The sequence below is a fragment of the Aotus nancymaae genome, unplaced genomic scaffold (genome assembly GCF_030222135.1).
Source record: "Aotus nancymaae isolate 86718 unplaced genomic scaffold, 86718_ANA_hifiasm-v0.15.2.pri h1tg000006l, whole genome shotgun sequence".
Classification (NCBI taxonomy): Eukaryota; Metazoa; Chordata; class Mammalia; order Primates; family Aotidae; genus Aotus; species Aotus nancymaae.
In genome coordinates, this window is record NW_026988417.1 from 68,881,767 (window position 1) to 68,908,933 (window position 27,167).

At 43.9% G+C, this 27,167-nt stretch overlaps 1 protein-coding gene across 1 annotated transcript; it reads right to left on the reverse strand.

Annotated features, from left to right (window-relative positions):
• Positions 1-952: 952 nt before the first annotated feature.
• On the reverse strand, positions 953-26,702 carry NAAA (N-acylethanolamine acid amidase). Its single transcript, XM_064368027.1, has 11 exons — positions 26,503-26,702; positions 25,786-25,950; positions 22,250-22,376; positions 17,949-18,039; positions 12,412-12,488; positions 8,410-8,582; positions 8,200-8,262; positions 7,088-7,154; positions 5,795-5,823; positions 2,977-3,094; positions 953-2,431 (listed from the first exon to the last, which is right to left on the reverse strand). Exons 1-10 carry the CDS (start codon positions 26,700-26,702, stop codon positions 3,019-3,021), a joined length of 1,068 nt encoding a protein of 355 aa, XP_064224097.1. The 3' UTR covers positions 953-2,431; positions 2,977-3,018.
• Positions 26,703-27,167: the final 465 nt, after the last annotated feature.

Sequence of the window (27,167 nt, forward strand, 5' to 3'; positions counted from 1 at the left end):
CATCTTCGCAAAGGTGGTTTCAACAAAAAGGACAAATATCTGAAAAGCAACCAGAGTGTTGGATTACTTCAATCATTTTCCTGATGAACAGCCCTCAACACCTTGGCTTTGCCTGGTTAAAATTAGGATATTCTCCAAATTTCCATTCAGAGATCATGTCATATTTTCAAGAAAACAAGAATGGAATAAGACTAATAAGTAGAAATTTAGCCTGGCCAACATGGCGAAACCCCATCTCTACTAAAAATACAAAAATTATCCAGGCATGATGGTGCACACCTGTAGTCCCAGCTACTCGGGAGGCTGAGGCACGAGAATCGGTTAAACCCAAGAAGCAGAGGTTGCAGTGAGCCGGGATTGCAGCACTGCACTCCAGCTTGGGTGATGGAGCGAGATCCTGTCTCAAAAAAAAAAAAAAAGACTAATGAGTAGAAATTTCTAGTTTCAATGGCTGTGTAAGGTGTGATGCAGCTGGTATGAGTAAACTACTTCTTAAATTTGATTTTTAAAAGGGCGCTGGATGATGAAAATTAAACAGTACTTATCCGACACTGTCCAAGAAGAAACATGAATATTCTGGGCCACTAGAGAGGTTTGCAGTATGGCAGGAAAGGGATGTTCTGTACCTGGTAACACTTCCTTCTAGACATTCTACTCACTTTGCCAAAGGGAAAGTTAAACCTGGGAATCGAGACACTTAAAAACTGCCTTCCTGGTCGGGCGCGGTGGCTCACGCCTATAATCCCAGCGCTTTGGGAGGCCAAGGCAGGTGGATCACGAGGCCAGGAGATTGAGACCATCCTGGTCAACATGGTGAAACCCCGTCTCTACTAAAAATACAAAAAATTAGCTGGGTGTGGTGGCGCGTGCTTGTAATCCCAGCTACTCAGGAGGCTGAGGCAGGAGAATTGCCTGAACCCAGGAGGCGGAGGTTGCGGTGAGCTGAGATCACGCCATCGCACTCCAGCCTGGGTAACAAGAGCGAAACTCCATCTCAAAAAAAAAAAAACTACCTTCCTTTTGTTCTCAAACATAGCTGTAATTTCAAGTGGTTGCTTCATCTTCTGTAAAATGTAGATTTACTGAGCATGAGACAAATGCATCATTGACTTTCCCTCCATTCCCTTCTTTTCGTGTGCTAAATGTAGATTCACTGAGTACCAATAATGAGAGCTCACAAGAATGTAACCACTTGCCTCACTGTCTACCCTCCTTTTATTACCGCCCCTCCTGCTTGCTCTTTCCCCTTTAAATACTGAAGTTCCCCAGACCATCTTTGGGAAAAGCACGGGACAGGTCCTCCTGTGACTGGTGTGTCTTTTTCCCCGGGCAGGTCCTCAGCCATGGCAAAATAAACCTCTCATGAACTAAGTGCTGCTTCAGTCACCTTTTCATTTACACTTTTAACCTTTTCTGATGTCATCCTCAAGGACATTTCTTTCATGCACATGTGAAAAATCAAACTCTACAAAGCAGCTGTTCATTCCCTTGAATCCTGACACCTAAATAACATTACAACTAAGAGAGCTGCTTTCTCAGCACAGCCGTTCAGAACCACTAGTTTTCAGAGGTAAAAAGCAGGAAGAACACACACTACATTTCTTGGAAAATTTTTTTATTCTCCTTGTCAACATTTCTTTTGACATTTTATTACTTAATTTTGTGACATTAAGAAATAATTTGGCTTCATATTACTTTTAAAAGGCAGTAAGAAAGCTATTGAGAAAGAAGGTCTATAGGTTTTTTTTGTTTTTGTTTTTTGTTTTTGTTTTTTTTAGACGGGGTTTCACCATGTTGGCCAGGATGGTCTCGATCTCTTGACCTTGTGATCCACCCACCTCAGCCTCCCAAAGTGCTGGGATTACAGGCGTGAGCCACTGCACCCGGCCCAGGTTTTTTTTTTTAATAAAACATTAGAAACATTATAAAAAATGAGACTCCCATTACATGGAAATACATGATCAAAGATCGAACTAACACACATTCACACAGGCTCTGTTCAAAATAGAGTTCTCCATTTCTTTCTGATAAGCCTTTTTTCTTGGGCTCTTTCAGAAGCAATTCATAATGAACAGAAGTCTTGCCAGCTCATTTCATTAGTGGAAAAGCAAAGGTATGATGACAGAATCATGAGAAGATGGAAATAAAGCCTGAGGATATGGCTTGATCTCTGAGACCAATTAACTTTGAGTTATTCAAGTCAGGATAGGAGTTTAGAGAGGATCGAAGCAAACCATGAGGGAAAGGGAACGCAGGACAATCCCCATTACTGGCTTTATCACAAGCTCCAAAGTGATCTTCCAGCCCCACTTTGCAAGGTTGAAAGTTAAATGAGGAAGGAGCCTGCATTGTTTGTAACATAATACAATACTTTCACTTTGTTTTATTTTTTAAAGTGCAGCTCTTCAAGAATTTCATTTAAAAAAGTAATCTGTAAGGGAAGAAAAAAATTAATTCAAACACTGATTTTGTTTTTTTGAGATGGAGTCTCACTCTGTTGCCCAGGCTGGAGTGCAGTAAATCTCAGCTCACTGCAATCTCCACCTCCTGGGTTCAAGAGATTCTCCTGCCTCAGCTCCTAAGTAGCTGGGATTATGGGTGCCCGCCACCACACCTAGCTAGTTTTTTTGTATTTTTAGTAGAGACAGGGTTTCGCCATGTTGGCCAGGCTGGTCTCGAACTCCTGATCTCAAGTGATCCACACCCCCCAAAGTGCTGGGATTACAGGCATGAGTTACCAAAGTGCTTGGATTACAGCGCCCAGCTGAAGATTGGTTTTCATATAAACAATTCCAAATAAAATATCTAATGATGACAATCTGATGCAGATGACAATCTGATGCAAATGACAATCATATGCCAGATGCTTGTCAGAAAATATATATGTATAATTTTAGGGATGTTACCATCCTCTGTGAGAAATACCAGCGCAAACCCACCTGACCCCCTCTCCCCAAAACAACAGTAACAACAAACCTTTCACAGCACGGGTGAACTTGCTCTTCTGCTGACTTACTTTCACCTCGGGTTTCTGATCCTTGTCGTGTACTTCTCTGGGTTAGAAGCACTCATTACTGTAGTATAAACTGTGAGGCTGAAAATAACGAGAGAAAATTTTATGTACACATCATTTTCTCTAATATGCCAGGCTGGAGTGCAATGGTGCGATCTTGGCTCATTGCAACTTCTGCCTCCCGGGTTCAAGCGATTCTCCTGTCTCAGCATGGTGGTATGCCACTAGGGAGGCTGAGGCAGGAGACTCGCTTGAACCCGGGAGGCAGAGGTTGCAGTGAGCTGTGATTGCACCACTGCACTCTAGCCTGGGCAACAGAGTGAGACTCGGTCTCAAAAAAAAAAAAAAAAAAAATTCAGACTCCTCAGAGCTCTACCCCAAGGCAGTGGGGAAGACACAGCCTTGGCCCTCGCCCTGGCTCTGTCCTACCCGCAAGGGCCTTACTTGCATACATGTGACATCACCACCTTTGCATTCCCCACCAAGCAGCTACCCCCTGGGCTCTCCTTCAGTGGCTGTGCACCACCATCAGGAGAATACCACCCAGGGAAGAGGACCAAGGAAACCCTGGAAGTGGAGGTGGGGCTGTTCAGGCTGAGAACTATAGGGTCCTCGGTACTTGGGAAGACTCCAGGTGGGCAAATGCCCCTGGCCTAGCAGATTCCTTATACCATGGTTTGAGGGGGCAGTATCACAACTAGAGGAATTCCAGAGTGGGGCCTCTAAAGCTCCAGGATCAAGACACCCACCCCACCCCTCCACCTTGCCCAGATCTAAGGGTGAAAACTATAGTGTCATTGATTCCACATTCTGTATAGCAAAAAACGCTTGAACTTGGGAGATTGAGGCTGCAAGTGAGCCAAGCACATGTGCCTAAATACCTAAACAACTTAAGCACATGTGCCCACATGCACACACACTTGTTTTCGAATCCAGCTGAGATGCATGTACAAAATATCAGAGCTGGGCTGTTCAGAAACAGGAAGAATTAGTAGCACTGGGCCCACAGCTAAATCATACACCCAGTTAAAGACAGCACTATGAGCAAGTGCAGAGCTCATCCAAGGGTAAGGGAGGTTCCCTAAACTTGACCTTAGTTGCTTGTTTACTTTAGTCATAGTTCTATTTTCCATCACTGTTTTAATATTTTCTCTACTGATAGCCACAGCAGAGGATGCAGCTGTGTTGCAGGTGGGTGTTATTTTGCAGCACAACACAAGGGGCCAGCATAGAGCTAACTGCCTTTGTACAGACTTTGTTGTTTTTCTTTTTCTTTTTTTTATTTTCAGATACAGCTACATTTATTTCTATTAACTTCACACAACTGAACAGCTTCAGTTGAGGTTAATCATTTTAATGATTAACCAATGTAAAGGGCCTGAGAGTCAGAAGTCTGTGTTAATTCTGGCTCCAAGGTGACTGTTATTTAAATGTAGTTTCTTTTGAGTTTTCAAGTATACAACAGAGAAAAATACTACTTGGCAAACTGTTTATAATTTCTAACCATTTTATTTTGACAAAACCATTTCAGAAATCATTTAAACATTCATAGCCGTTAACTCAGTAATTCTACTTCTGGGAATTCAGCCAAGGGAAACAATCTGAAAGTAAGTAAGCAGGGGAGAGGCGAACGAGTATGTTTAGTTCAGAGTTTCAATAGAGGAAAATCTAACAACCGGAGAATGCTTAACTCAATTATAATGCAGCCAATTGGCCACTATGCCACCATGTGAAATTATAAAGGCTGCTCAAAGCATAGAAAATGCTCCATTTTATTTAAATAAACATAATAACTATTTTATTATAATACTATTTTTTAAAAGATATATTCATCACTTCTATAATTGCCTAAAAAAACTGTAAGAACACAAATATAGTTTTTTAACCCTCATTCAATAAATGACTATCAAAAGGGCAAAATTGTGCCCTGCTATGAAGGGTACAGTCAATGGTGCATTGGAGCTGTCTCCTACAAGCTGGTGACGGCCAATTATTAAATGTGCAGGAAGTGTATGAGCCAACTATAAGCCTCAAATCAGCCTGGGTGGGAGCAGTCACACCATGAAAGTCAACAAATGCTACAAATCTAGGAATTTTTTTTGTTTGTACCTTCCCACACAAAGAGCTGGTTTACTAGCAGACCACTGGGTATGCTTTGTTACCCAAACAGCTCATTTGTTTGAGTAGTAGAATATTGACTAACTAGTTTTTCCTTTCTTTTTTTTTTTTTGAGACAGAGTCTCGCTCTGCTACCCAGACTGTGGCATGATCTCGGCTTTCGATCTCCCAAGTTCAAGGGATTCTCTGGCCGCTGCCTCCCAAGTATCTAGGATTACAGGCATGCACTGTCACGCCTGGCTAATTTTTGTATTTTTAGTAGAGATGGGGCTTCACCATGTTGGCCAGGCTGGTCTCAAACTCCTGACCTCAAGTGATCCGCCCGCCTCAGCATCCCAAAGTGCTGGGATTACAGGCGTGAGCCACCACTCCCAGCCTGCTTTCACAAAAGAAAAGAAAAAAGGGAAGGGAAAGGCGGGAGGGGAGGGGAGGGGAGGAGAGGAGAGGGGAGGGACTTCTCACCTGATTTATAGTTGTTTATCACCCTGCCTCCACCCCACCTCATGAGAACAGAGACTGTCTTTTGCTCTCTGCTGTACCCATAGGAGTGCCCCTACAGCCTGGGTACAGGAGGCCTCACATCCTTGCTGAGCCCAAGAGTATGTGAGTGAGTTCACTGTTCTGGGGTGCTGTGTGAACAGACATGTTTAACAAGTCACTTACTTGTTATAAACTGGAACCACTGACAAAACCTGCATAGGAAAAAGTCATATTATAGAGAACATTAAATGATAGAAGAAATACACATAGAATATCTATGGGGGGGCCAAGTGCAGTGGCTCAGGCCTGTAACCCCAGCCCTTTGGAAAGCAGAGGTGGGAGGACTGCTCAAGCCCAGGAGTTCAAAACCAGCCTGGACAACATAGAGATACCTTGTCTCTACTAAAAAAGAAAAAAAAAGAAAGTCTATAGAAAGAACACAACCACTCTTTAGTGTATCTTGAGGTGACAGTTGCAGACTTTCTTTTTTGAGACAGAGTCTTGCTCTGTCATCCAGGCTGGAGTGCAGTGGTGTGATCTTGGCTCATTGCAACCTCTGCCTCCCAGGTTCAAGTGATTCTCTTGCCTCAGCTTCCCAAGTAGCTGGGATTACAGGGACACACCACCATGCCTGGCTAATTTTTACATTTTTAGTAGAGAGGTGGTTTTACCATGTTGGCCAGGCTGGTCTCGAACTCCTGACCTCAAGTGATCCTCCCACCTCAGCCTCCCAAAGTGCTGAGATTATAGGCATAAGCCACCACACTCAGCTTCACTTTAAAGAGATTTTAAAGGGAAAGTGCTAATTGATATTAGAGAATATTGGATGGATCCAGAAGGTGAAATGAAACCAGGAAGAAAATAAATCCAGAACAATGGAGCCAGCTGAAGGAACAGATTTCTGACATTGATGATGCAGTAAGAAAACTGTAAAATCCGAGCCATATAAAACCTGTACTGTTCTAGTTGTTTTAAGCTGTCTTTTTACATTGGCTTTTGTTTTCTAAACATTGTTCTCCAAGCTATTGTATGTTTGGATTGCAGAAGAATTTGTAAAATGAATACTTTTTTAAAATGTGCATTATTAAAAATGTTGAGTGAAGCTAATTGTCAACTTTATTAAGGAGGATTGCTTTGTGTCCACCACCTAGCGTAAAATAAAATCAAGTAATACAATCTTTAAAAAAAATTCTTTAATTCTTTCTCTTTTTTTCCTTAAACAATGAACACATATTACAACTATGCCTTTTTCTTTTTAATATGAAGAAAAACTTAGGTGAAGGGGACATTTTAACTTATATAGAATCAAGTTCAGAAAATGTTATATGACTTTTCATAAATGCCTTAAACCAAATAAAACTTTTATCAAATAAAACGTTTTCATCTACCAGACTTGTTTGATTTCAGAGGTGTTTTTCATATTCTCTATTAACAAAACAGCAAATATCCTGGGTAAGCCGGACATACACAAGTTACCTGGAAAAGTGTCTCCAGGTTGAGATTTGCTTGTCCCGTGGCATTAAGGGCCTTGATGGCTGGTGTTCTGTAAGAACAATGGTTGAAGTTCACTTGGCACTTGAGGAAGCCCTGAAGCCCATCAGCTGTCATTTTTGGGAGGCACAGTGCAAGCTCTGGTCTCATTATCTCCCTTTCTCCAAAACAGATTCTGGCCCCAAGTCTGTTTCCCCTAAGGCCCAGCCCACCATGGGGGAATTTATCCAGCGGCTGGGCTGGTTGTCCCCATCTGCTCAAGAAAGCTGGGATGATGAAAATGTGTGGCTGCAGAATTGAGCAGCGCCCAAACCCAAGGCAACGTGTAGAGCTACCTGCACTCTGGAACTGTGCTGACTTATAATTATAGAATGTTTGCAACTTGAAGGGACAATAAAAGCCCGTGACTGGTTTATTTATTTATTTATTTAAAGGGCGGAGTCTCGCTCTGTCACCAGCCTGTAGTGCAGTGGCTTGATCTCGGCTCACTGCAACCTCTGCCTCCCAGGTTCAAGTGATTCTCCTGCCTCAGCCTCCCAAGTAGCTGGGATTACAGGCAGGAGCCACCACCCCCTGCTAATTTTTGTATTTTTAGTAGAGATGGGGTTTCACCATGTTGGCCAGGCTGGTCTTGAACTCCTGACCTCGTGATCCACCCGCCTTGGCCTCCCAAAGTGCTGGGATTAGAGGCATGAGCCACTGCACCTGGCCGACCGGTTTATTTATATTTAAATAAGAGAAATAATTTCCTTCTAAAAATATCTTGCCTAGAACACCATGAACCCTTTGCTTTCATTTTACAGATCGGTAAGCAGAGGCCCGAGAGCCACCCAGTGAGTCATTAGCAGAGCTGGTGGTGGGCTGTAGGACTCCTGACCCTGAGACCCTCCCAACACCCGCCCAGCTGCTGAGAGGCTCTGCCCACTGCTTTCCTCCACACAACACTCCCTTCCTGGCCAAGGCACTGGCGAAGGGGCCCAGGTACGTTTTCTGGGAAAGGATAGCACCTGTAGCTCTTGCCAGTTCCTGGGACAGAATGGGCGCATTCTCCTGACCACAAGAAGACACTGCCAACCGGAAAGCACAGAGCAGCCTACCTCCGGTCATCTTGTTTGGGTGCTGGCTGCCAGTGGTCGTAATTTGTCTCAACTCGGAACCACCTAAAACAGAGCACATCATCTTGTCTTATCCAAGGCAATTTACGACATAGCAAAGGAGATATATTAACAAATTTAAAATACCCCCCATTTCACCAATTTAAAAAAATAATCTGATACAAAATGACCAGAGCTTTCAATTCTACTTACCCTCCATTCAAAGGATCTAGAGGCCAAATGTCTGCTGGGCCATCTCTGTTTCTTGTGATGACCACTCCCTCCTGGGGGGACGTGCCACCAACAATATAATAAACATCAGCAATAAGGGGAGTCTTGGCCAACCTGGCAACAGCTGCTTCAAAGTTTTCCGACTCATTCAGGGTCTGAACAAAAAGACGAACTTGCATGAGCAACCTCACCAGTGGTTGGGTCCACACCAGATGATGCAAAAAGGAACCAAAGCACATTCTCCTGATATGTCACGCCATGACTACTGCCTTGAACTGCTCTGACCTTATCCTCTTGTCATTAGGGCTCCTAAGATGGAAGAAATCTCAGCTTCAAAGGGGAGCCTGTAGCAGCAGGAATTTCTGACAGGAGGAGAGAGCTGCTGATAAGCCCTAGGCCTGGCTCAGCACACACGGGCTGTGTGCTCTCCAGGCAGATCGCCCTCACAAAGGACTCCTCGTGCTTCTTCATTGATTTATTATTTTAACAGGTTTTTCTCGAATACCTACTGTGTGCCAGGCACTGTGCTGGTCTGGGGATAAAGCAGTGAAAGAGTCGCCTGGTCTTGTTCTCCCCAGACCTCTGAGGAAGACAGAGAAGTCAACAGGCAATAGTGACACAATGTAATGAATGTTCACACAGGAGAAGAGGATGCTAAGGATGTCACAGCAGGGGACCCATCCTCACCAAGGGCAGTGGAGGAGGTACTGCAGGGAAGCATCACATGAATTGAAGCCAAAGAGACAAACAGAAATGAGGGGTGAAAGTGGTGGTTGCAGGGTGAGGAGTGGAAGGAAGCGTTTTGTCCGATGGACTAGACTAGCAAAGGCTTGGCGATGAAAGAGTGTGTGCTACATTAGGGCCCTGAGCTTAATTGGTGCTCAGACACCCCGAGGGCCCACGAAGACTTCCAAAGGACTGTGGCGAGGATACTTAAGGGGATCACTCCCCAAATCTTCAGCGTCCACCTGGTCACCTTCCCAGAGCTGATCTGCTCAAGAATATCCTTCAGTGAAGGGACTGCTCTTCCTGTCTCCACCTTCACAACCACTCTGCTGCCATGTTCTAAAGGAAGTACATTGTATGCTCACCCATCCTGGATATTGCCAAGGCACACTGTCAAGGGTGGAGGTGGTGACAGGGTCAAACAAAAGAATAATTCGAGATCTCTGTGTCTGCAAAGGCTCCATTATTCAGCATCATAAACCCTAACAGCAGTAAGTGTAAGGCAGGAAAACTCTACAAAGCCCTGCCATGGGTTTCGTAGAGTTTTCCTGCCTTATACTTACTGCTGTTAGGGGTGAGGTATTCCAGCCATAAAACCGAAAATTATTACTCTAATGTTCCCTTCATTTTTCTGTGTAAAAACTGGCCATAAAAAAATGATCTGTCCTGTCCAGGCATGGTGGCTTATGCTTGTGATGCCAGTACTTTTGGAGGCTGAGGCAGGCAGATCACTTGAGGTCAGGAGTTCGAGACCAGCCTGAGCAACATGGTGAAACCTTGTCTCACTAAAAATACAAAATTAGCCAGGTGTTGTGGCATGTGCCTGTAGTTCCAGCTACTCAAGGAGGCAGAGGTGGGAGAACCGCTTGAACCCAGATGGTGGAGGTTGCAGTGAGCTGAGATCGTGCCACTGCACTCCAGCCTGGGGACAAAGTGAAACCCTGTCTTAAAAAAAAAAAAAAAAAAGAAATGATCTGTCCTAACTTGTTTGACTGTAGGTCATATGATCCCCTTTCCAGAGAGGATCCTGCCCTGTACCGAGAAGAAGGGAATGTATGCTCACAGAGGCCAAGAGGAATCTAGATACGCAGGCCTAGCTGGGTTTTCCCTTCCTTCTATTAGCACTGGGTCTACCTTTTTGTCCAATCATATTTCGACATGGCATTCCATGCTTCGTTAAACCTAAGCATAAAAATGGACGATGTTGCCTGTATCTTTGGATCTTCATTCCAAAGACTCCTATGTCATGTACATGTTAAATAAATTTGTATGCCTTTTCTCCAATTAATCTGCCTTTTGTGAGTTTTCAGCGAAATTTCAGAGGGCAAAGAGGAAATTTTCCGTCGGCCTTTGCAGAGGTAATAGGAGGGATGGAATATTTGTTTGCTTATGTTGCCTATGCCATCCCCCAACCACTATCAAATTCATTGCCTCTAACCTGTGACAACAAAGTAAAAGGACATCAATAAAAAATACTGAAGGCAGTGGTGACTTATTTTACCCAGGTGACAAAGTCACGGAGTGCAAATGCCTCATCTGTCTCAGGAAATGGAAGAAATGGGCAGTGACTGCTAATGGACATGGGATTTCTTTCTTCTTTTTTCTTTTTAAATTTTATTTATTTACTTTTTTTTTTCATGGGTTCCCACTATGTTGTCTGCGGGACCTGAACTCCCGGGCTGGAGGGATCCTCCCGCCTCTGCCTCCTGAGTGTCTGCGACTGTAGGCACCATCGCACTCAGCAGATTCGTCCTTCCAGAGATCATAACGACCTCAGCATACGGACTTTTTTTCTTTCCTTATCAAGTCAAGAACTTTCACCTTTTTAATACAGGAGATAGAAATAAATTATTGAGGCAGATAGTTGGGGTAAAAGAGTCCTTGGCAAGGCTTTCTTTCTAACAAAAAGCAGCCCAAGAAATTATTCTTTTCTAACAAAGAGCAGCCTGAAAAATTGAGCTGCAAACATAGATAAGCAAGCTGGAAGCTTGCATGGGTGAATGCCAGCAGAAAAGGGCTACCTGGGAGCCAGGTATGTTCATGGAGGCTCCGCCTTCCCTTTTCTTTTTTTTTTTGTTTTTTGAGATGGAATCACGCTCTGTTGCTCAGGCTGGAGTGCAGTGCCATGATCTCAGCTCACTGCAACCTCCGCCTCTCAGGTTCAAGGGATTCTCCCGCCTCAGCCTCCGAGTAGCTAGGATTACAGGTGCGCCACCACCACACCCAGCTAATTTTTGTATTTTTAGTAAAGACAGGGTTTCACCATGTTGGTCAGGCTGATCTCGAACTCCTGACCTCGTGATCTGCCCGCCTCAGCCTCCCAAAGTGCTGGGATTACAGGCACGAGCCACCACGCCTGGCTTTTCTTTTTTTTTTTTTGAGACAGAGTCTCGCTGTGTTGCCCAGGCTGGAGTGCAGTGGCGCGATCTCACTACTGTAGCTGTGGCCTGGAACCCAGCACGTTTTAATAGGTTTTTGTAGAGCAGATGTTCCTTTCGTTGTGTGCAGATCTGCCTTCTAATGCATTTGCTTTGCTAGTTTGGATATTTGCAAATGGAGGTTTTAAAAGGTGGGTACATCTGTACCCGTAGAAGAGCATAATATTATCTCCTATCTCAATCAGCTATTGTAGAAAACTCTGGCCTGTGACAAAGATTCTCTCTTAGACCAAACCGTAGCCAGGCTCCTCTGAGTCCTCTTCTCTATTAGACCTTGACCTTGGCTTATAAACGACTCAAACAAATACTAACACAGTTTCTAACAGCTCAAGGCCACAACTCTCAGATGACTAGTCTTCCTTAAAGTGAAGGTAGGGTCTCTGTTTCCCAGTCCGTGTGGGAAGGTAGAAGCATAACCTCTAAGCTCCGGTTGGCAAATTCAAATTGGTTTCACATGGACCAACCCCTCCTCTCCATTTTTCACTTCCCTGATTCTGCTAAGCTTCTGTTCCCTCCCCTTCTTCTAAAACATCCATCACCTCTGCACAAACCGAAGTTCAGCTCAGTTCACACTGGACTCTTCCTTACTGCAATAGCACATACTGATTAAAATCTGTCCTTACCACTTTAACTAGTGTCTGCTTTTATCTTTGACATTTATCAAAAAGGTTTATATGCACTTTGCAAACATTTAGATGCTTATTCTTTTAAGGAGCTCCTTACATTAAAAGCAACATTGTTAAATGACACAGAACAGTTTAGAAGATGGTTTAGAAGGTGAAGGTGGAGTTAAGGAGGGCTCCACATTAAATATACTCACAGCACGGATCAGCCAGCTGACCGGGATGTGTCTCCGAAAAAGGGCAGCGATAGCATTCTCCCACCACCAGCCTTTATCTGCCAAGTTGAGTATATATGTTATATATGTGTGTGTGTATATACATACATGCAACAGATATGTTATTTTAGCAAGGAAATATATATATATAGATAGATATTCACTCAAGTTTTGAAAGCAGAATCTTTTGTACCAGGACACAATGATAATCATGTTAAAGGAAATAATTATATTAATTATACCAGGGAAAATATAATTATGTAGCTGTCAAAGGAAGTGTCTTAATAAATACTAGGAAGAACATAGAGAACTTGAATCTTCCACAACTGTGATTTGTGCTCAGATTAAAAAAAAATACAAATTTACAATCATTTCCCAAAATTACTTTTGGACAACTTTTAAAAGTCTCTGTAGGGGATCCATTGCCAAACAAAAGTTTTCATTCAAGGATAAGTAACAGCAATACGAGAAAAAAAATGGACAAATAGAATTTCACAAAATTTTTTAAAATTCTGTACAGTAAAAGACAGTATCGGCCTGGCACAGTGACTCATGCCTGTAATCCCAGCACTTTGGGAGGCTGAGGAGGGCAGATCACCTGAGGTCGGGAGTTTGAGACCAGCCTGACCAACATGGTGAAACCCTGTCTCTACTAAAAATACAAAAATTAGCCAGGTATGTTGGTGCATGCCTGTAATCCCAGCTATTCTGGAGACTGAGGCAGGAGAATTACTTGAACCTGGGAGGTGGAGGTTGCAGTGAGCTGAGATCGCCCCACTGCACTCCAGCCTGGGTGACAGAGCAAGACTCCATCTCAGAAAAAAAAAAAAAAAAAAGACAGTATCAACAGAATAAAAGACAATTCACAGGTTGAGAGAAAATATTTGCAATATTAAATTAATATACAAGTATTTAGAGAACTCCTAAAACTCAACAACAAAACAAACAGCCCAATTTAAAAATGGGCAAAGGGCCAGGTGTGTTGGCTCACACCTGTAATCCCAACACTTTGGGAGGCCCAGGTGGGAGGACTGCTTGAGCCCAGGAGTTTTAGACCAGCCTGAGGAAAATAGTGAAACCCCATCTCTACAAAAAATTTAAAAATTATTAGGTATGGTGGTACATGCCTGTAGTCCCAGATTCTGGGGAGGCTGAGGCAGGAGGATTGCTTGAGCTCTGGAGGTCAAGACTGCAGTGAGTTCTGATTAAGTCACTGCACTCCAACCTGAGTGATAGAGTGAGACTCTGTCTCAAAACAAACAAACAAAAAATAGGCAAAGGACTTGAATAGATATTTCTCCAAAGAAGATATATAAATGCCCAGTACGCACATGAAAAGATGCTCCATATCATTAACCATTACAGAAATGCCCATCAAAATTACAATAAGATGCCACCTCACACCCATTAAGATGGCTACTATCGGCCAGGCGTAGTAGCTTATGCCTGTAATTCCAGCACTTTGGGAGACCAAGGCAGGTGGATCACTTGTGCCCAGAGTTTTAGACCAGCCTGGGTAACATGGCAAAACCCTACCTCTACAAAAATTACAAAAATTAGCCAGGCATGATAGTACGTGCCTGTGGTCCCAGCTACTTGGAAGGCTGAGGTTGGAGGATCACTTGAGCCTAGGAGATTGATGCTGCAGTGAGCCAAGATCCCGCCACTGTACTCTAACCTGGGCACCAGAGTGAGACTCTGTCTTAAGAACAAAGAAAAGAAAAAACCAGGCCATGCACAGTGGCTCACTCCTGTAATCCCAGAACTTTGGGAAGCCGAGGCGGGAGGATTGCATGAGCTCAGGTGTTTGAGACCAGTCTGGGTAACATAGTGAGGCCTTGTTTCTAGTAAAAAAATATTTAAAAATGCAAGGTACGGTGGCTCACATCTGTAATCCTAGCACTTTGGAAGGCTGAGATGGGCAGATCACCTGAAGTCAGAGGTTCGAGACCAGCCTGACCGATATGGTGAAACCCCATCTCTACTAAAAATGCAAAAATTAGCCAGGCATGGTGATGGGCGCCTGTAGTCCCAGCTACTCAGAAGGCTGAGACAGAAGAATTGCTTGAACCCGGGAGGTGGAGGCTGCAGTGAGCTGAGATCACGCCAGTGGACTCCAGCCTGGGTGACAAGAGCAAGACTCTGTCTCAAAAACAAAATCACAAAAATTTTTTTTCTAATTTTAAAACCACCCCCCCTCAAATAGCTAGAATTTGAATGTTTTTAGTGTAAAGAAAAGACAAATATTTAAGGTGACACATATCACAATTACCCTGATGTGATTATATGAATGTAACACATTATCATATGTGCTCCCAAAATATGCACAAGTAATGTGTCTCAATAGCAAAATTAATTTTTAAAAATCCGCTCTAGCAATTTTGAAATAGATAATACATGATTGTTAACGGTAGTCACCTTGCTGTGTGGATCACCAGAACTTATTCCTCCTATCAAATTCAAACTTTGTACCTTTTGACAATCCCCGCTTTTCCCTAGCCCTTAGCAACCACCATTCTACTCTCTGCGCCCATGAGTTCAAACTTGGAGATTCCACATATAAGTGAAATCATGCAATATTTGTCACAATAGGTGAAATAACCTGACCATTCTAGTTGCTGGGTAGGAAAAGAATTACAAGAAGGTAAAAATAGTAGTAAGGAGATCAGGTGGGCTGAGCAGGCAGTACAGGTGTGATGGGGGCTAGCTCAGCAGTAGAGGTAGAGAGAATGGAGAGGTATGGTCTAGTTCTGGTGTCAGAGCTGATGAGACTTAGGGAGTGAGGGGTCAGTGATGACTTCTGGTAGCAGTTGCGTGCATAGAGGTGCCATTTTCTGAGACATGGGAAACAAGGAGAGGGACAGATTTGAGTAGAGGCAGAGTTGGGTAGAAAATGGGGAAAAGAAAAACGCAAGAGATCAGCTTAGGCACGCCAAGTGTAAGATACCTAGTACACGTCAGAATGGAGATGCTGAGAAGATGGCTGGATGCTCCAGTCTAGGACTCAGAAGAGGCCAGGCCCCGAGATGGGACAATAGCAAAAACACTTCCACGGCCTTTGCTCTGTGCCAGGGACTGCTGTATTTCATATTCGTTAATTCATTTCATCCTCACAGCAGCTATTATCATCTCTGCTTTTGAGATGAGGAAACTGAAGCACAGACAGATTAAGCTCCTTGATCATGGTCACACAGCTACCAAGTGACAGCACTAAGATTTAAACACAGGCAGACTGGCTCTAGAGTCGAGATCTTACCCACCAGGTGTTTTGTTAAGCCTCCCCATGCCCTGTGGCATTTGTTAGTCCTCCTCATATCCCTATCCTTTCCTTGGGGGTCTTTGAGGCACTGCTGGAACCCTCCATAATGTCCAGAGACTTAATATCACAGCTCATCGCAGCCTCGAACTCCTGGGCCCAAGCCATCCTCCCTCTTCAGCCTCCCAAGTAGCTAGGACTACAGGCACATGCCACCACGCTTGGCTAAAAGCAGTTTAGCAGTGTTTCATTAAATGCATATGTGGTAGATTAACTTTGTTATTTTTAACTGCTCATACCTTAGAGTCTACTAATCAAGTTTGGCAAACAACTTGAGTTGCAAAATGAAAGCCAGTCATTTTTAATAAATATACATGTGATTATAGGCATTCTATTAAAAACCTCAGTAACTGTCATGCTGTGGTTTGGGTATCACTGGTTGAGAACCAGTCCTATACATAGCTGACATTTGAGAAAATGTGGAAGAAATACATTAGGATAAAGAAATGTTTACTGTGGACACTGAAATATACTTAACCACCATCTTCCCAGTAAAGCCTTATGTAAAAAGATAAGAATAAACAACAACACTAGCCAGGCGCATTGGCTCACATCTGTAATCCCCAGAACTTTGGGAGGCCAAGGTGGTGGATCACCTGAGGTTGACAGATCGAGACCAGCCTGGCCAACATGGTGAAACCCCATCTCTACCAAAAACACAAAAATTAGCCAGGTTTGGTGGTATGTGCCTGTTATCCCAGCTACTCAGAAAGCTGAGGCACGAGAATCGCTTGAGCCCGGGAGGCAGAGGTTGAAGTGAGCCCAGATTGTGACACTGCATTCCAGCCTGGGCAACAGAGCGAGACTGTGTCTCAAACAAACAAACCCCAAAAAACAAAAAGAGTCAATCAGGGTTCATCAGATGAGCAATGCTAAACTTCAAGATACTCCTTATATATATCCATTTCCTTGATTCAGCTTCATGCTGAGAACACACACAGAGCTTGCTTATCTCTGTGTTTCCCACATACTGTGGAACTAAATGGTGTTCCCCTGAGATCTGGGGAATGGCAGTGGGGATGTCAATGCACAGAGCAATTGGGCCAGGACCCAGGAGAGCAATCCGAGAATTTCCTCTCCCACTACTAGCTGTCATTTCCTCTCACAGCCTATTTCCTTCTCTGCCTAATGAATGGAGTTAATAATAACAGCCCTGCCTAAAAGGACTGTTGTGTCTAAGAAGAAGACATGTGAGGATGTGCATGGTAAGCCAGAAAGTGCTTTACAAATGTTGCTTGAATAACAGCATCATATATCCCCTAGATTATCACAGTAGTTTACAAATGGTCTTCTGCTTCCATCTTAACCTAAAACAATCCAGTCTCTACAGAGCAGCAAAAGTAATAGCTAAAACTATAAATCACATCTGTTCACTCCCTGGCCTACAACCCCCCTACAGCTTCCATTTTACTTAAAATCCAAACTCTTCATTGTGACTCTGCACCATGGCCTCAGCCTCTTCTTCACTTCTAATGTCACTACCCATTTACTCCATGCTCTAACCACACTGACTTTCTTTTGTTTCTGAAATTCACCAAGCTTATTATTCCTACCTATGGACTTCATCCCTGCGGTAAGTCCACCAGAAATGGTCTTCCCCTGGCTTCTGCAGAACTAGCTCCTGGATCAAATGGGTCAGGCCTTCTCTGACCCTCTGACCTGTACTAACCACTCCACCTCCTCTTTCACTCTCTATCACAGCTTCCTATTTTGCTTTCTTTTCTTCCTTCCTTCCTTCTTTCCCTTCTTCCTTCCTTCACTCCTTTCTTCTCTCTCTTTCTTTTCCTTCCTTCCTCCCTCCCTCCCCCTCTCCCTTTCTCTCTCTCTCTCTTTCTCTCTTTCTTTCTTCAGACTTTCACTCATATTGCCCAGGCTAAAGTGCAATGGCACAATCTCAGCTCACCACAACCTCCACCTTCCGGGTTCAATTAATTCTTCTGCCTCAGCCTCTGGAGTAGCTGGGACTACAGGCACGCACCACAGGGCCCGGCTAACATATTTTGCTTTATTTGCAGCACTTATTGCTACCTGAACTCATCGTCATTGCTTCCGTGCAAACTGTCCATTTCCTCCCCCTAGGATGGAAGTCCCTGCCACATAGTGGGTGTTCTGTATGTTCTGTATGTTGAGTGAGTGAAGGAAGTACTTGGATAGAACTGAACAATAATGTAGCTTAAATTACACAGGAGTTTGTTTTGATTACCTCGTTCATCACCAGAAACTGTAAACTTGTGTGGGCTCTGACCGGTCCATAATCCTACATAGCCAATAAAAGTAGTTCCTGTGAATGCAATCTGAAATCAACAGATAATGGATCATTTCACCATTCCAATCAAATACATTGAAATCACCTGTTTTGCCCTACAATTTTTGGATCTTTTTTCTTATAAGTTCCAACAGAATAGAATAAAGCTCTGAAATAGCCTTCTAAGACAGAGGTTCTTAACCTTAAGTTGGGGTGGGGGGCGTGGTCCATACATAGATTTTAGTGGATTTATGACTTTGGATGGGGAAAAAAAAGACGCATTTTCACTAACCCTAACTGAAATTTAATTCCTTCTATAATGAATGCATGCAACAAATCATGCAATCATAGTGGTGCTTATAATTCTGTCACTAGTAGAAATCACAGGTATTTTCACATACACAATGTTGGCTGCAGATGTTTTGAAACACTGTCCATAATTTGCTACTTTGAAAACATGGTAGTTATTAGACCCACTGCTAAACCTTACTATTTAATGTGTTAAGAAAAAGCATAACATTGAAATGGCTGATTTCAACACAACTGATTTCCTTTGTTATCCCACGTATTTTATTTTATGTATTTATAAAACATTATTCATCAAAGGGGTGCACAAAGCAGATTAAGAGACCCCATCCCAGAAGTGGCAAACTGAGTCTTACTGTAAAACTTGTTTTGATTTGATGATAAGAGATAAATATCACATATTTTTTAAGCTCTGTGAAGTTAGGAGAAACAAGTGGGACTGTTCACCAATAATAATCACATTTAAATTTTAAATATGTAAAAATCCTTTTACACAGCTCTTTCATTTAATCCTCATAACTATCCCATGAATTATAGGGATCACCTCCACTTTAAATTAAGGTCATGAGCTCCAGTGATTGCAAGATACTACTATGTAATCTGCAGGAGAAAATTCAAACTCTGTATGTCACTGAGGCTGGAGTGCAATCAGGACTCACTGCAGTCTTGCCTTTCTGGGCTCGAGATCCTCCCACCTCAGTTTCCCAAGCAGCTGGGACCACAGGCCCATGCCACCAAATCTAATTATTATTATTATTATTATTATTATTTTGGTTTTCCTAGAGATAGGGTCTGCCTATGTGGCCCAGGCTGGTCTAAACTCCTGGGCTCAAGCGATCCTTCTGTCTTGGCTTCTCAAAGTGCTGGGATTACAGGTGTGAGCCACCACAGCTAGCCTTTATCAGTTATTTCTGATAGCAAATTTTATTTTTCATTTTATTTATTTTTATTTTTTTCTGTAAGCTGTTCCATGGCAAAAATTTTATTTTTCAAATAAGTTATTTGGCCAGGTGTGGTGGCTCATGCCTGTAATCCAGCACTTTGGGAGGCCAAGGCAGGAGGATCACTTGAGGCCAGGAGTTTGAGACCATCCTGGCCAACATGGCGAAATCTATCTCTATCAAAAATACAAAACTTAGCCGGGTGTGGTGGCGTGCACCTGTGGTCCAAGCTACTCGGGAGGCTGAGGCAGGAGAATCGCTTGAACCCAGGAGGTAGAGATTACGGTGAGCTGAGATCATACCACTGCACTCCACCTTGTGACAGAGCAAGACTCTGTCTTGAAAAAAATAAAAAAGTACTTAAAGCAGTATCTGACTCATATTGTTCAGTAACAGTTAACTAATACTGTGATGTTTTAAGAAATATATAGTCCTAGATTGATATTTTCCTTAGAAAAATTAAATCAGTAATGTTTTTCACTTAATTATTTATTTCTACCTTATCCGGTTGTAGAAATAATTTAAGGTGGCTGAATTACAAGGGAGAATGCAGTGGCCTTAGTTTTATAAAATGACCTCAGCCCTCAGACTTACTAAGGGCCTCCATGAGTGCCCGCATTTCCACGCATGACAGTAAAGCAGAAATAAGTCTACCTTATGTCTAAAGCCCTTACAAATGTAATTATAGGATAATAAAAAGTAATTCTATGGCCACTGCATTTGCATGACACACTGACTGTAACATGAGGGTGACTCTCATGTTAGGGTCACTCTTGAAGGGCTGAGAAGAATTGAAGTTATGAGATCAAAATCACATCATTGTTTTCAATTATGATACATAATTGTAAGTAATACTGAGATATAACTTATAAGATATTTTATCTTGCAGCTCTGAAAATCTGTCTCTACTTCTGTTTGTACTTCCCAATTGTTTCTGCCTAGTCAGTTAACATAAACAAACCCTTAGCAGGGAATTTTAAGTTTCAGCCTAACTGCCTGGTGCAGTCTCACACCTGTAATCCCAGCGCTTTGGGAGGCCAAGGCAGGTGGATTATCTGAGCTCAGGAGTTCAAGACTAGCCTGGGCAACATAGTGAAACCCCATCTCTACTAAAAATACAAAAATTGGCTGGGTGTGGTGGCGCCCTCCTGTAGTCCCAGCTACTTAGGAGGCTGAGGCAGGAGAATCGTTGAACCTGGAAGGCAGAGGTTGCAGTGAGCTGAGATTACACCACTGCACTCCAGCCTGGGTGACAGAGCGAAACTCTGTCTCAAAAATAAAAACAACAATAATATTAATGACAATTTACAGCCTAATTAAGGCTGAGTTTAAAAACAAAAACTATCAATAGGCCCAGCGCCTGGGTTCTGGTCCTCCCTCTGCCCTCTCTCTGCCTTGTGATTTGGGGCAGGTCAGGCTCTGTGAAGCTAGGCGCCCTCATCTAGAAAGTGAAGATAAAAATGCTGACTTATGCCTGCTTTGCAGGGCTCCTGGGAGGTTCAAATGAGGTCCTGTGTATGAAAATACTTTTAAGATTATATACGCGAGACAAGAATGAGAGACGAATTATTTTGTGGATAACCTGTTCTTAATTTAGTAAAACAATTTCTTGTCCGTGAGTCCTCCATAGAAAAGCAATACCCAATGTAAACTGTCTAGATTCAGTAACAGTAACCTGAGTACTGAGAGTAAAGCTATCTCTGTCAACTATTTCTCTATAGACTATTTCATGGAAACTCCAGGAAAAACAAAAACAAATGAAGCAACAACTATTAAAGTGAGTTTTAGAACCGTTGAAATAATTTTCATTGCATTTATTCCTTTGTCTATTTGTAAGAGTATTAGCTCATTATAGAATAATGAAGAAAAAACATGAATAAAAAATAATATTATCCCATCAGTCAGTAATAACAATAGTTAGCATATTTCCTTTGAGAATTAATTATGCATTTGTATTATTGTCACCATTTAAAATCATTTTTAAAGTAATTCAGCTAGAAATCAAATTGTTAGTAGTGGCAAAGTGAAGAAACAGGACTGGAAAGGAGAAACTTTTACTAACATTTCTGTACTGTTTTAACTTTTTATGAAAAAGAGTGTTTGTAAAAGCAGATGACTAACTGACTAGTCAGTAAATGAGTTTGCAGTATTTGTGAATCAACCCCTAAATGCAAAGAACACAGAGAATATAGTCCTTGTCCTTACAGTCAAAATCCGGCTTTTGCATGCTGTATTCTGGTTTACAGCAAAACATGCTGTGTGTACTCAATGAACACTGATTAATTCTGTCTCTCTAGAATTTTACACAGTGACAACAGCACATGCTAGATTATACTTTTGAAGGGACCAGGCTATAAACAAAAAAATCTAAGAATAATTTTTTAAAGATCATACCTAAGAGAGTGGTGTGGTCAATCATATTTGCAGAATGAAGGACCATTTATTATTTGGCTACAACTTACCAGGCACCTACTACATGGTTTTACATAGACTACTTCATTTAACATTTGTAACTATCTCGGTAAAGTAGTTATGAGCCCCCACGAGCTGCAGTCTGCCAAATTATTATATGAGTAATTTCTCAGGTTCACAAAGGAAGTACAGTAATTGATAGAATCAGGATTCAAACCTGGGACTGTCAGATCCCAAAGTTGGGTGTTCCTAGTTATGGCACTACCCAGTCCCTCCCTATTCCAAAAGCAGACTGGGCATGAAAAAGCAGAGAAAAGAGTTGACTCTGTATAAGAAGATAATTCATCACTCTCTAAAAGAGATGTCCCTAAGGAAAACTGGGTGACCTCTTTAAGTAGATGCTCAATAATAATAAATGACTGTCCTTCCTATGAGCATAATTGATATAAACCTCTCTTTGGGCTTTTTTTTTTTCCAGGGGTGTGATGTTTTTTGTGTCTTACACTGATAACACATTTAAGTTAGCAGGCCATTCAAATGACAGCTAACTTGAGTTAGCAAATCTTTCTGATTTCTTATCTTATACAGTACCGACTATACCTGCCCATTCTTTAAGAATTGCACATCCACGGTCAACTTGCGTAAGATATTCCCAAAAGGATAATCCAGATTCCGACCATGGTAAATGTGGCCTCTGGAGTCTTGAGCCACAATACTGGTGCAGAATCTGAGAAAAGGGAAAAGTCCAACATGAATGAATAAGACAAATAAAAACAAAAGGAAAAGGAGTTTTTCATTTGTAAAATAAGTCCTCAAAGTAAAATAACTGACATAAGTGGTATAATGCTTGTACAATATAGATTCACAATTCAAGATGAAACATACAACTGGATACAACTCATCTGTGTTCATTCAGTGTTTCTAGGCTCTTTGCCCTTAGCACACAGGGATGGCATCACAAGCACAGTAAACTAAGAATTTCATCCTAGGTCTAATTCCTAAGTAAAACTAACCTATCCTGGGCTCAGGATACCTCTGAACTCTGCTTTTTCCTCTGCTTGGTAGTATGTATTCTATTTAACACATTATTCAAAGCCAGCTCAAGCTCACCTCTCCATATATGAATTCCTCAGAGCAAGTAGAGTAGCACTAAACCATTGTTTCACAAATGTTTTACTTTGTCCCCTTGGGAGAATGGCTGGCACTTTAGCGGCTTGGCACTTTTTCTGTCTCTCTCCCAGCTCCTTGCACAGAGATAATAATAATAAAAAAAGGGGAGTCTCTATGAACCTAAGTATTCTGAGAAAAAGAGGAGGAAGCTTGTTAAATATCTAAATATCCAAATATCCATATTCTCTGAGAATATTTAATGGTATATGAAAAAAATATTTATATATAGTATGTCCAATACCAGGGGAAAAAGATATGTATATCCACATGAACAAAACTGAGAGAAAACATCCTGAAGGTTTTTTCTGGTCATTTTTGAATAACAGAATGGTGGTTAGCTTTGTTCTTTTTACTTTTCTACATTTACTGATTTTCTACAATGATTACGTTACTTTTATAATTAGGGGGAATAAAGTGTTACTTTTTTGTTGTTTGTTTAAAGATGGAACCTTGGTCAGGTTTTAATTCCCTCTAAGGTTTTTGTTTTTTATTTTTTTGTTTATTTATTTGAGTCTCTGTCACACAGGCTGGAGTGCAGTGGCGCCATCTCAAATCACTGCAGCCTTGACTTCCCAGGCTCAAGCCATCCTCCCACCTCAGCCTCTTGAGTAGCTGGGACCCAGGTGCAAGTCACCACATCTGGCTAATTTTTTTGGTATTTTATGTAGAGACAAGGTTTTACCATGTTGCCCAGGCTGGTCTCGAACTCCTGGGCTCAAGAGATCCACCCACTTCAGCCTCCCAAAGTGCTGGGATTACAGGCATGAACCACTGTGCCCGGCCTCCCTCCAAGTTTCTGAGCTTAACTTCAAAGAGTTCAGGTCAGGAAGGGAACTGGTAAGACATGGGAAGTACCAAAGCAGAGTTTGTAGAATCTGTCTCAAAGGTGATTTTTCAAAATTGGCAAGATAGCAATACTTTCATATCATGCCCAAATGTTGTAGTGTGATGTAGCAGTGCACAAGCACAGGAGACAAATGAGGAAACAGGCTCTGCTCTGAGAGGCACTGCAGCCACTGGAGGTTCACATGCTTTCAGCACTCACCAGCAACCTGACTTCCAGCAAGGTGGCCCTTCTGAGGCTTGGTTTCCACATCACCAAACAGATGATACCATCTTCCCCACGGGGCTGTGTTCATGAAGTGCCTAGCACCCAGTAGGCTCACTAAAGGGTAACTAGTATTATTCTAATTCAAGAAGGCTTACTTCCAAAATGAGAAGAAAGCATTTCCTTTGTCAATGCTAGTGAATTGAAGGGTGCTTTTTATTAGGCAATTCAATACATACCTTAGTATCAAATCCAAAAGTTAGAATGTTTTACTAGAACTTTTGCTTTAATCTGTTTCAATATGGTGACTCCAACGGATGAAGGTAAAAATGATTCATGATTTTTCATTGAGAAAGCCGTAACTTAAAAATAGGAAAAAGTTGGAGGTAGGAGAGGGAGGTGGTAAAATTATAATAACTTAGTTCAACTGAAAAGCACTTTATTTACCAAACCTGTGTCTTTTCTGTGCCTGAAAGCATTTCCTGAAGAGGAAGGCAGTCACAGTGCTGCTTTGCTTACTCTGCCTAGGTGTTCTAGGAAGATGCCTGGGCCAGTAAAGTTTCATTATTCCAAGATCTTTTCTACCCTCATCATCTTTAGGCAGCAAGAAGCTCTAAGTATGTACAAGATGTTAAGAGATGAGTCTAGTCTGGTGGCAAAACAGTAAGTATTAAAGGGAGAAACCAAGTCAAACCTCTTTATTCCAAGACCAGTTACTGAGCCCATAAACCCCTGCACTTTGCCTGGGATCAACCGCACACTCCATGTTACTTTCACTTCTGGGTGCACTTTAACAATTTTATTTTTATTTATTTATTTATTTATTTTGAGACGGAGTCTTGCTTTGTCGCCCAGGCTGGAGTGCAATGGTGCGGTCTCGGCTCACTGCAACCTCCGCCTCCCGGGTTCAAGCAATTCTCCTGCCTCAGTTTCCTGAGTAGCTGGGAATACAGGCGTGTGCCACTATGCCCGGCTAATTTTTCGTATTTTTAGTAGAGACAGGGTTTCACCGTGTTAGCCAGGATGGTCTCCCAAAGTGCTGAGATTACAGGCGTGAGCCACCTCGCCCGGCCCATATATATATGGAGTCTCCCTTTGTCGCTCAAGCGGGAGTGCAATAGGGCCATCACGGCTCACTGCAACCTCTGCCTCCCGGGTTCAAGCCATTCTCCTTCCTCAGTCTCCCGAGTAGCTGGGATTACAGGCACTCCCCGCCCCCACCACCACACCCAGCTAATTTTTTTGTATTATTAGTAGAGATGGGGGTTTCACCATGTTGGTCAGGCTGGTCTTGAACTCCTGACCTCAGGTGTTCTGCCCGCCTAGGCCTCCCAAAGTGCTGGGATTACAGGCGTGAGCCACCGCGCCCGGCATGGGTGCACATTTTATCATGCCCACTTCCCGGTCCAAACACTGGCTGGCGCTACTAGACAGAGCAGTTTTCCCTGTGGTCCCATCCCTGGTGGACACAGACACTGCAGCCATGACACACATGAAAGATAAATGCAGGGCGACAAATAAGGGCAGAGATGAGCCACTGCCAGTATAGATCTGGAAGGCCACTGAGTTCACTAAAGGGTTCAGATGAGAGGAGGCTTAGTTTCAAAAACTTCCTGGAAAAGTACGTTTTGAGCAGAATTTTAAAAGTAGGATGCTACCTGGATTGGGGGAGAGAAAACCCGGGGCTACTGGGAGAGGAAATTTCAGTGTTGAGTCAGAGAAGCTGCTTTCCCTCTCGAAGCCTACGATCTGCAGCTCAGATTTACCCAGAGAGGCAGAGGAAGCGCTGGAGGTTTCTGGGCAAGCAGGCACCACCCTGTTTTTATCACACGGAAAGCATGTCTCCTCCTGCTAGTTTGTGTCAGGAGGCCCCCCGCCGCAAGCCCCGCGTTACTCCGCACCGGCTTGGGGCACTCACGCGGAGGACTCGTAGGCCAGGTTGACCAGCAGGCAGTCGGCCAGGCTGAGGTTCAGGAAGTCGCACATGCCGCGGATCTCGCCGGTGAAGGGCTGGGGCAGGAAGCGCTCCAGCTCCAGGACCACCTTTCCCATCAACACGTGCACCCACCTGGGGACTCTATCCCTGGAAACGAAAAGCAGGAGGGCGTCTGACCCGCTCAGAGGTGGGCGACATGCGACTGCCTGTGTACTGGGAGCGGGACTACATCCTGAGGGGGTGAGCGCTTAGGGCCACAGCTCCCCAGACAGCGGACCGCTCTGGCGCCGCGTCACTCGATCCGCAGCCCCTCGGGGGCGGGCGAGGAAGAAAACTCGGAGATGGGGAGGGCGAATGAGGCTGGTCCCAGGGCAGGCTTGGAGGGCCCGCGAGGCCCGCAAGGAAGTCGCGGGTTGTCCCTCCTCGGAAGCTACGCAGCCCGAGCGACAACCCGCGCGCCACCCTGACCCAGAATGGCTCCAGGACTGGCGTGCCACGGGTGACACTGAACTTGGAAGCTGAACCTGCTGCACTGGATTCTCCCCAACGCCGACCCTGCTCAGGGCGGCGGCCAAAGCCAGTTCTCCCAGTGTGGCGGGGAGTAAAGAGTCCGGGTTTAAAACACTTTGGGCAGTGCGCGTCTGACTCCGACTCGCGCCGCCTGCGTCCCCGCAGACCCCGTCCAGGGGCCCAGCTCACCCGATGACTTGCGCCACCGCGGCGCGCACCAAGTCCAAGTCGTAGTGCCGCAGCATCGGCAACCAGCGCAGCTCGGGGGCAGCGTCCAGGCTCACGTTGAAGCGCGGCGCTGCTGGGGGAGAGGCGGCGGACAGCCCGGCCCCGGCTAGCAGCAGCAGGGGCAGAAGCCCCGGGCGCGCCTTCCTGTCTGCGGCCTGCATGGCTCGGGTTCCTGCGGCCGCAACTCGGACCTGGGCAGCCACTGTCGGAGCTCGGGTAAGCCGTGAAGGAGGAGGAGCCGGGGCGGGGCAGCGATCGCTGGAGGCGGGGCCCGCGCAAGACCCGCCTGCCCTGTCACCCGCGAGCCGGAGCGGCGACGCCTCCAGTCCCCGCCGCGCATCCACTCTGCCGCCCCTACTCTCCGTTGGGCCTGGAGGTCGCTGACTGCCGGGCCGCTAAGGGCTGGGGCTGCGGACCGCCGGCTTCCTACCAACTCCCGGTTCCAGCGCACCTGCTTGGGCCGAAGGAGTGTAGGCTGCGGCCGAGAGGGGCTTTCAGATTTTCAGTAGCAAAAAGGTGTTAGAAAAGCCTTACAGTGTAGAAAGGGACCTATTAATCAATCCACCCCCCCTCCCCGCCTCATTTGTTCATTTAGAAATTCTTCAGAGGTTCCCTTGGGTTTTTAT

Excerpts from the sequence above, each read along its gene's own strand:
- NAAA (XM_064368027.1), bottom strand. The coding sequence starts at position 26,702 with ATGCAGGCCGCAGACAGGAAGGCGCGCCCGGGGCTTCTGCCCCTGCTG. Across the intron at positions 8,263-8,409 it reads CTAGATCCTTTGAATGGAGG|GTGGTTCCGAGTTGAGACAA; the intron begins GTAAGTAGAATT and ends GCTCTGTTTTAG. Across the intron at positions 3,095-5,794 it reads GTGGTTCCAGTTTATAACAA|CCTCACAGTTTATACTACAG; the intron begins GTAAGTGACTTG and ends CGTTATTTTCAG.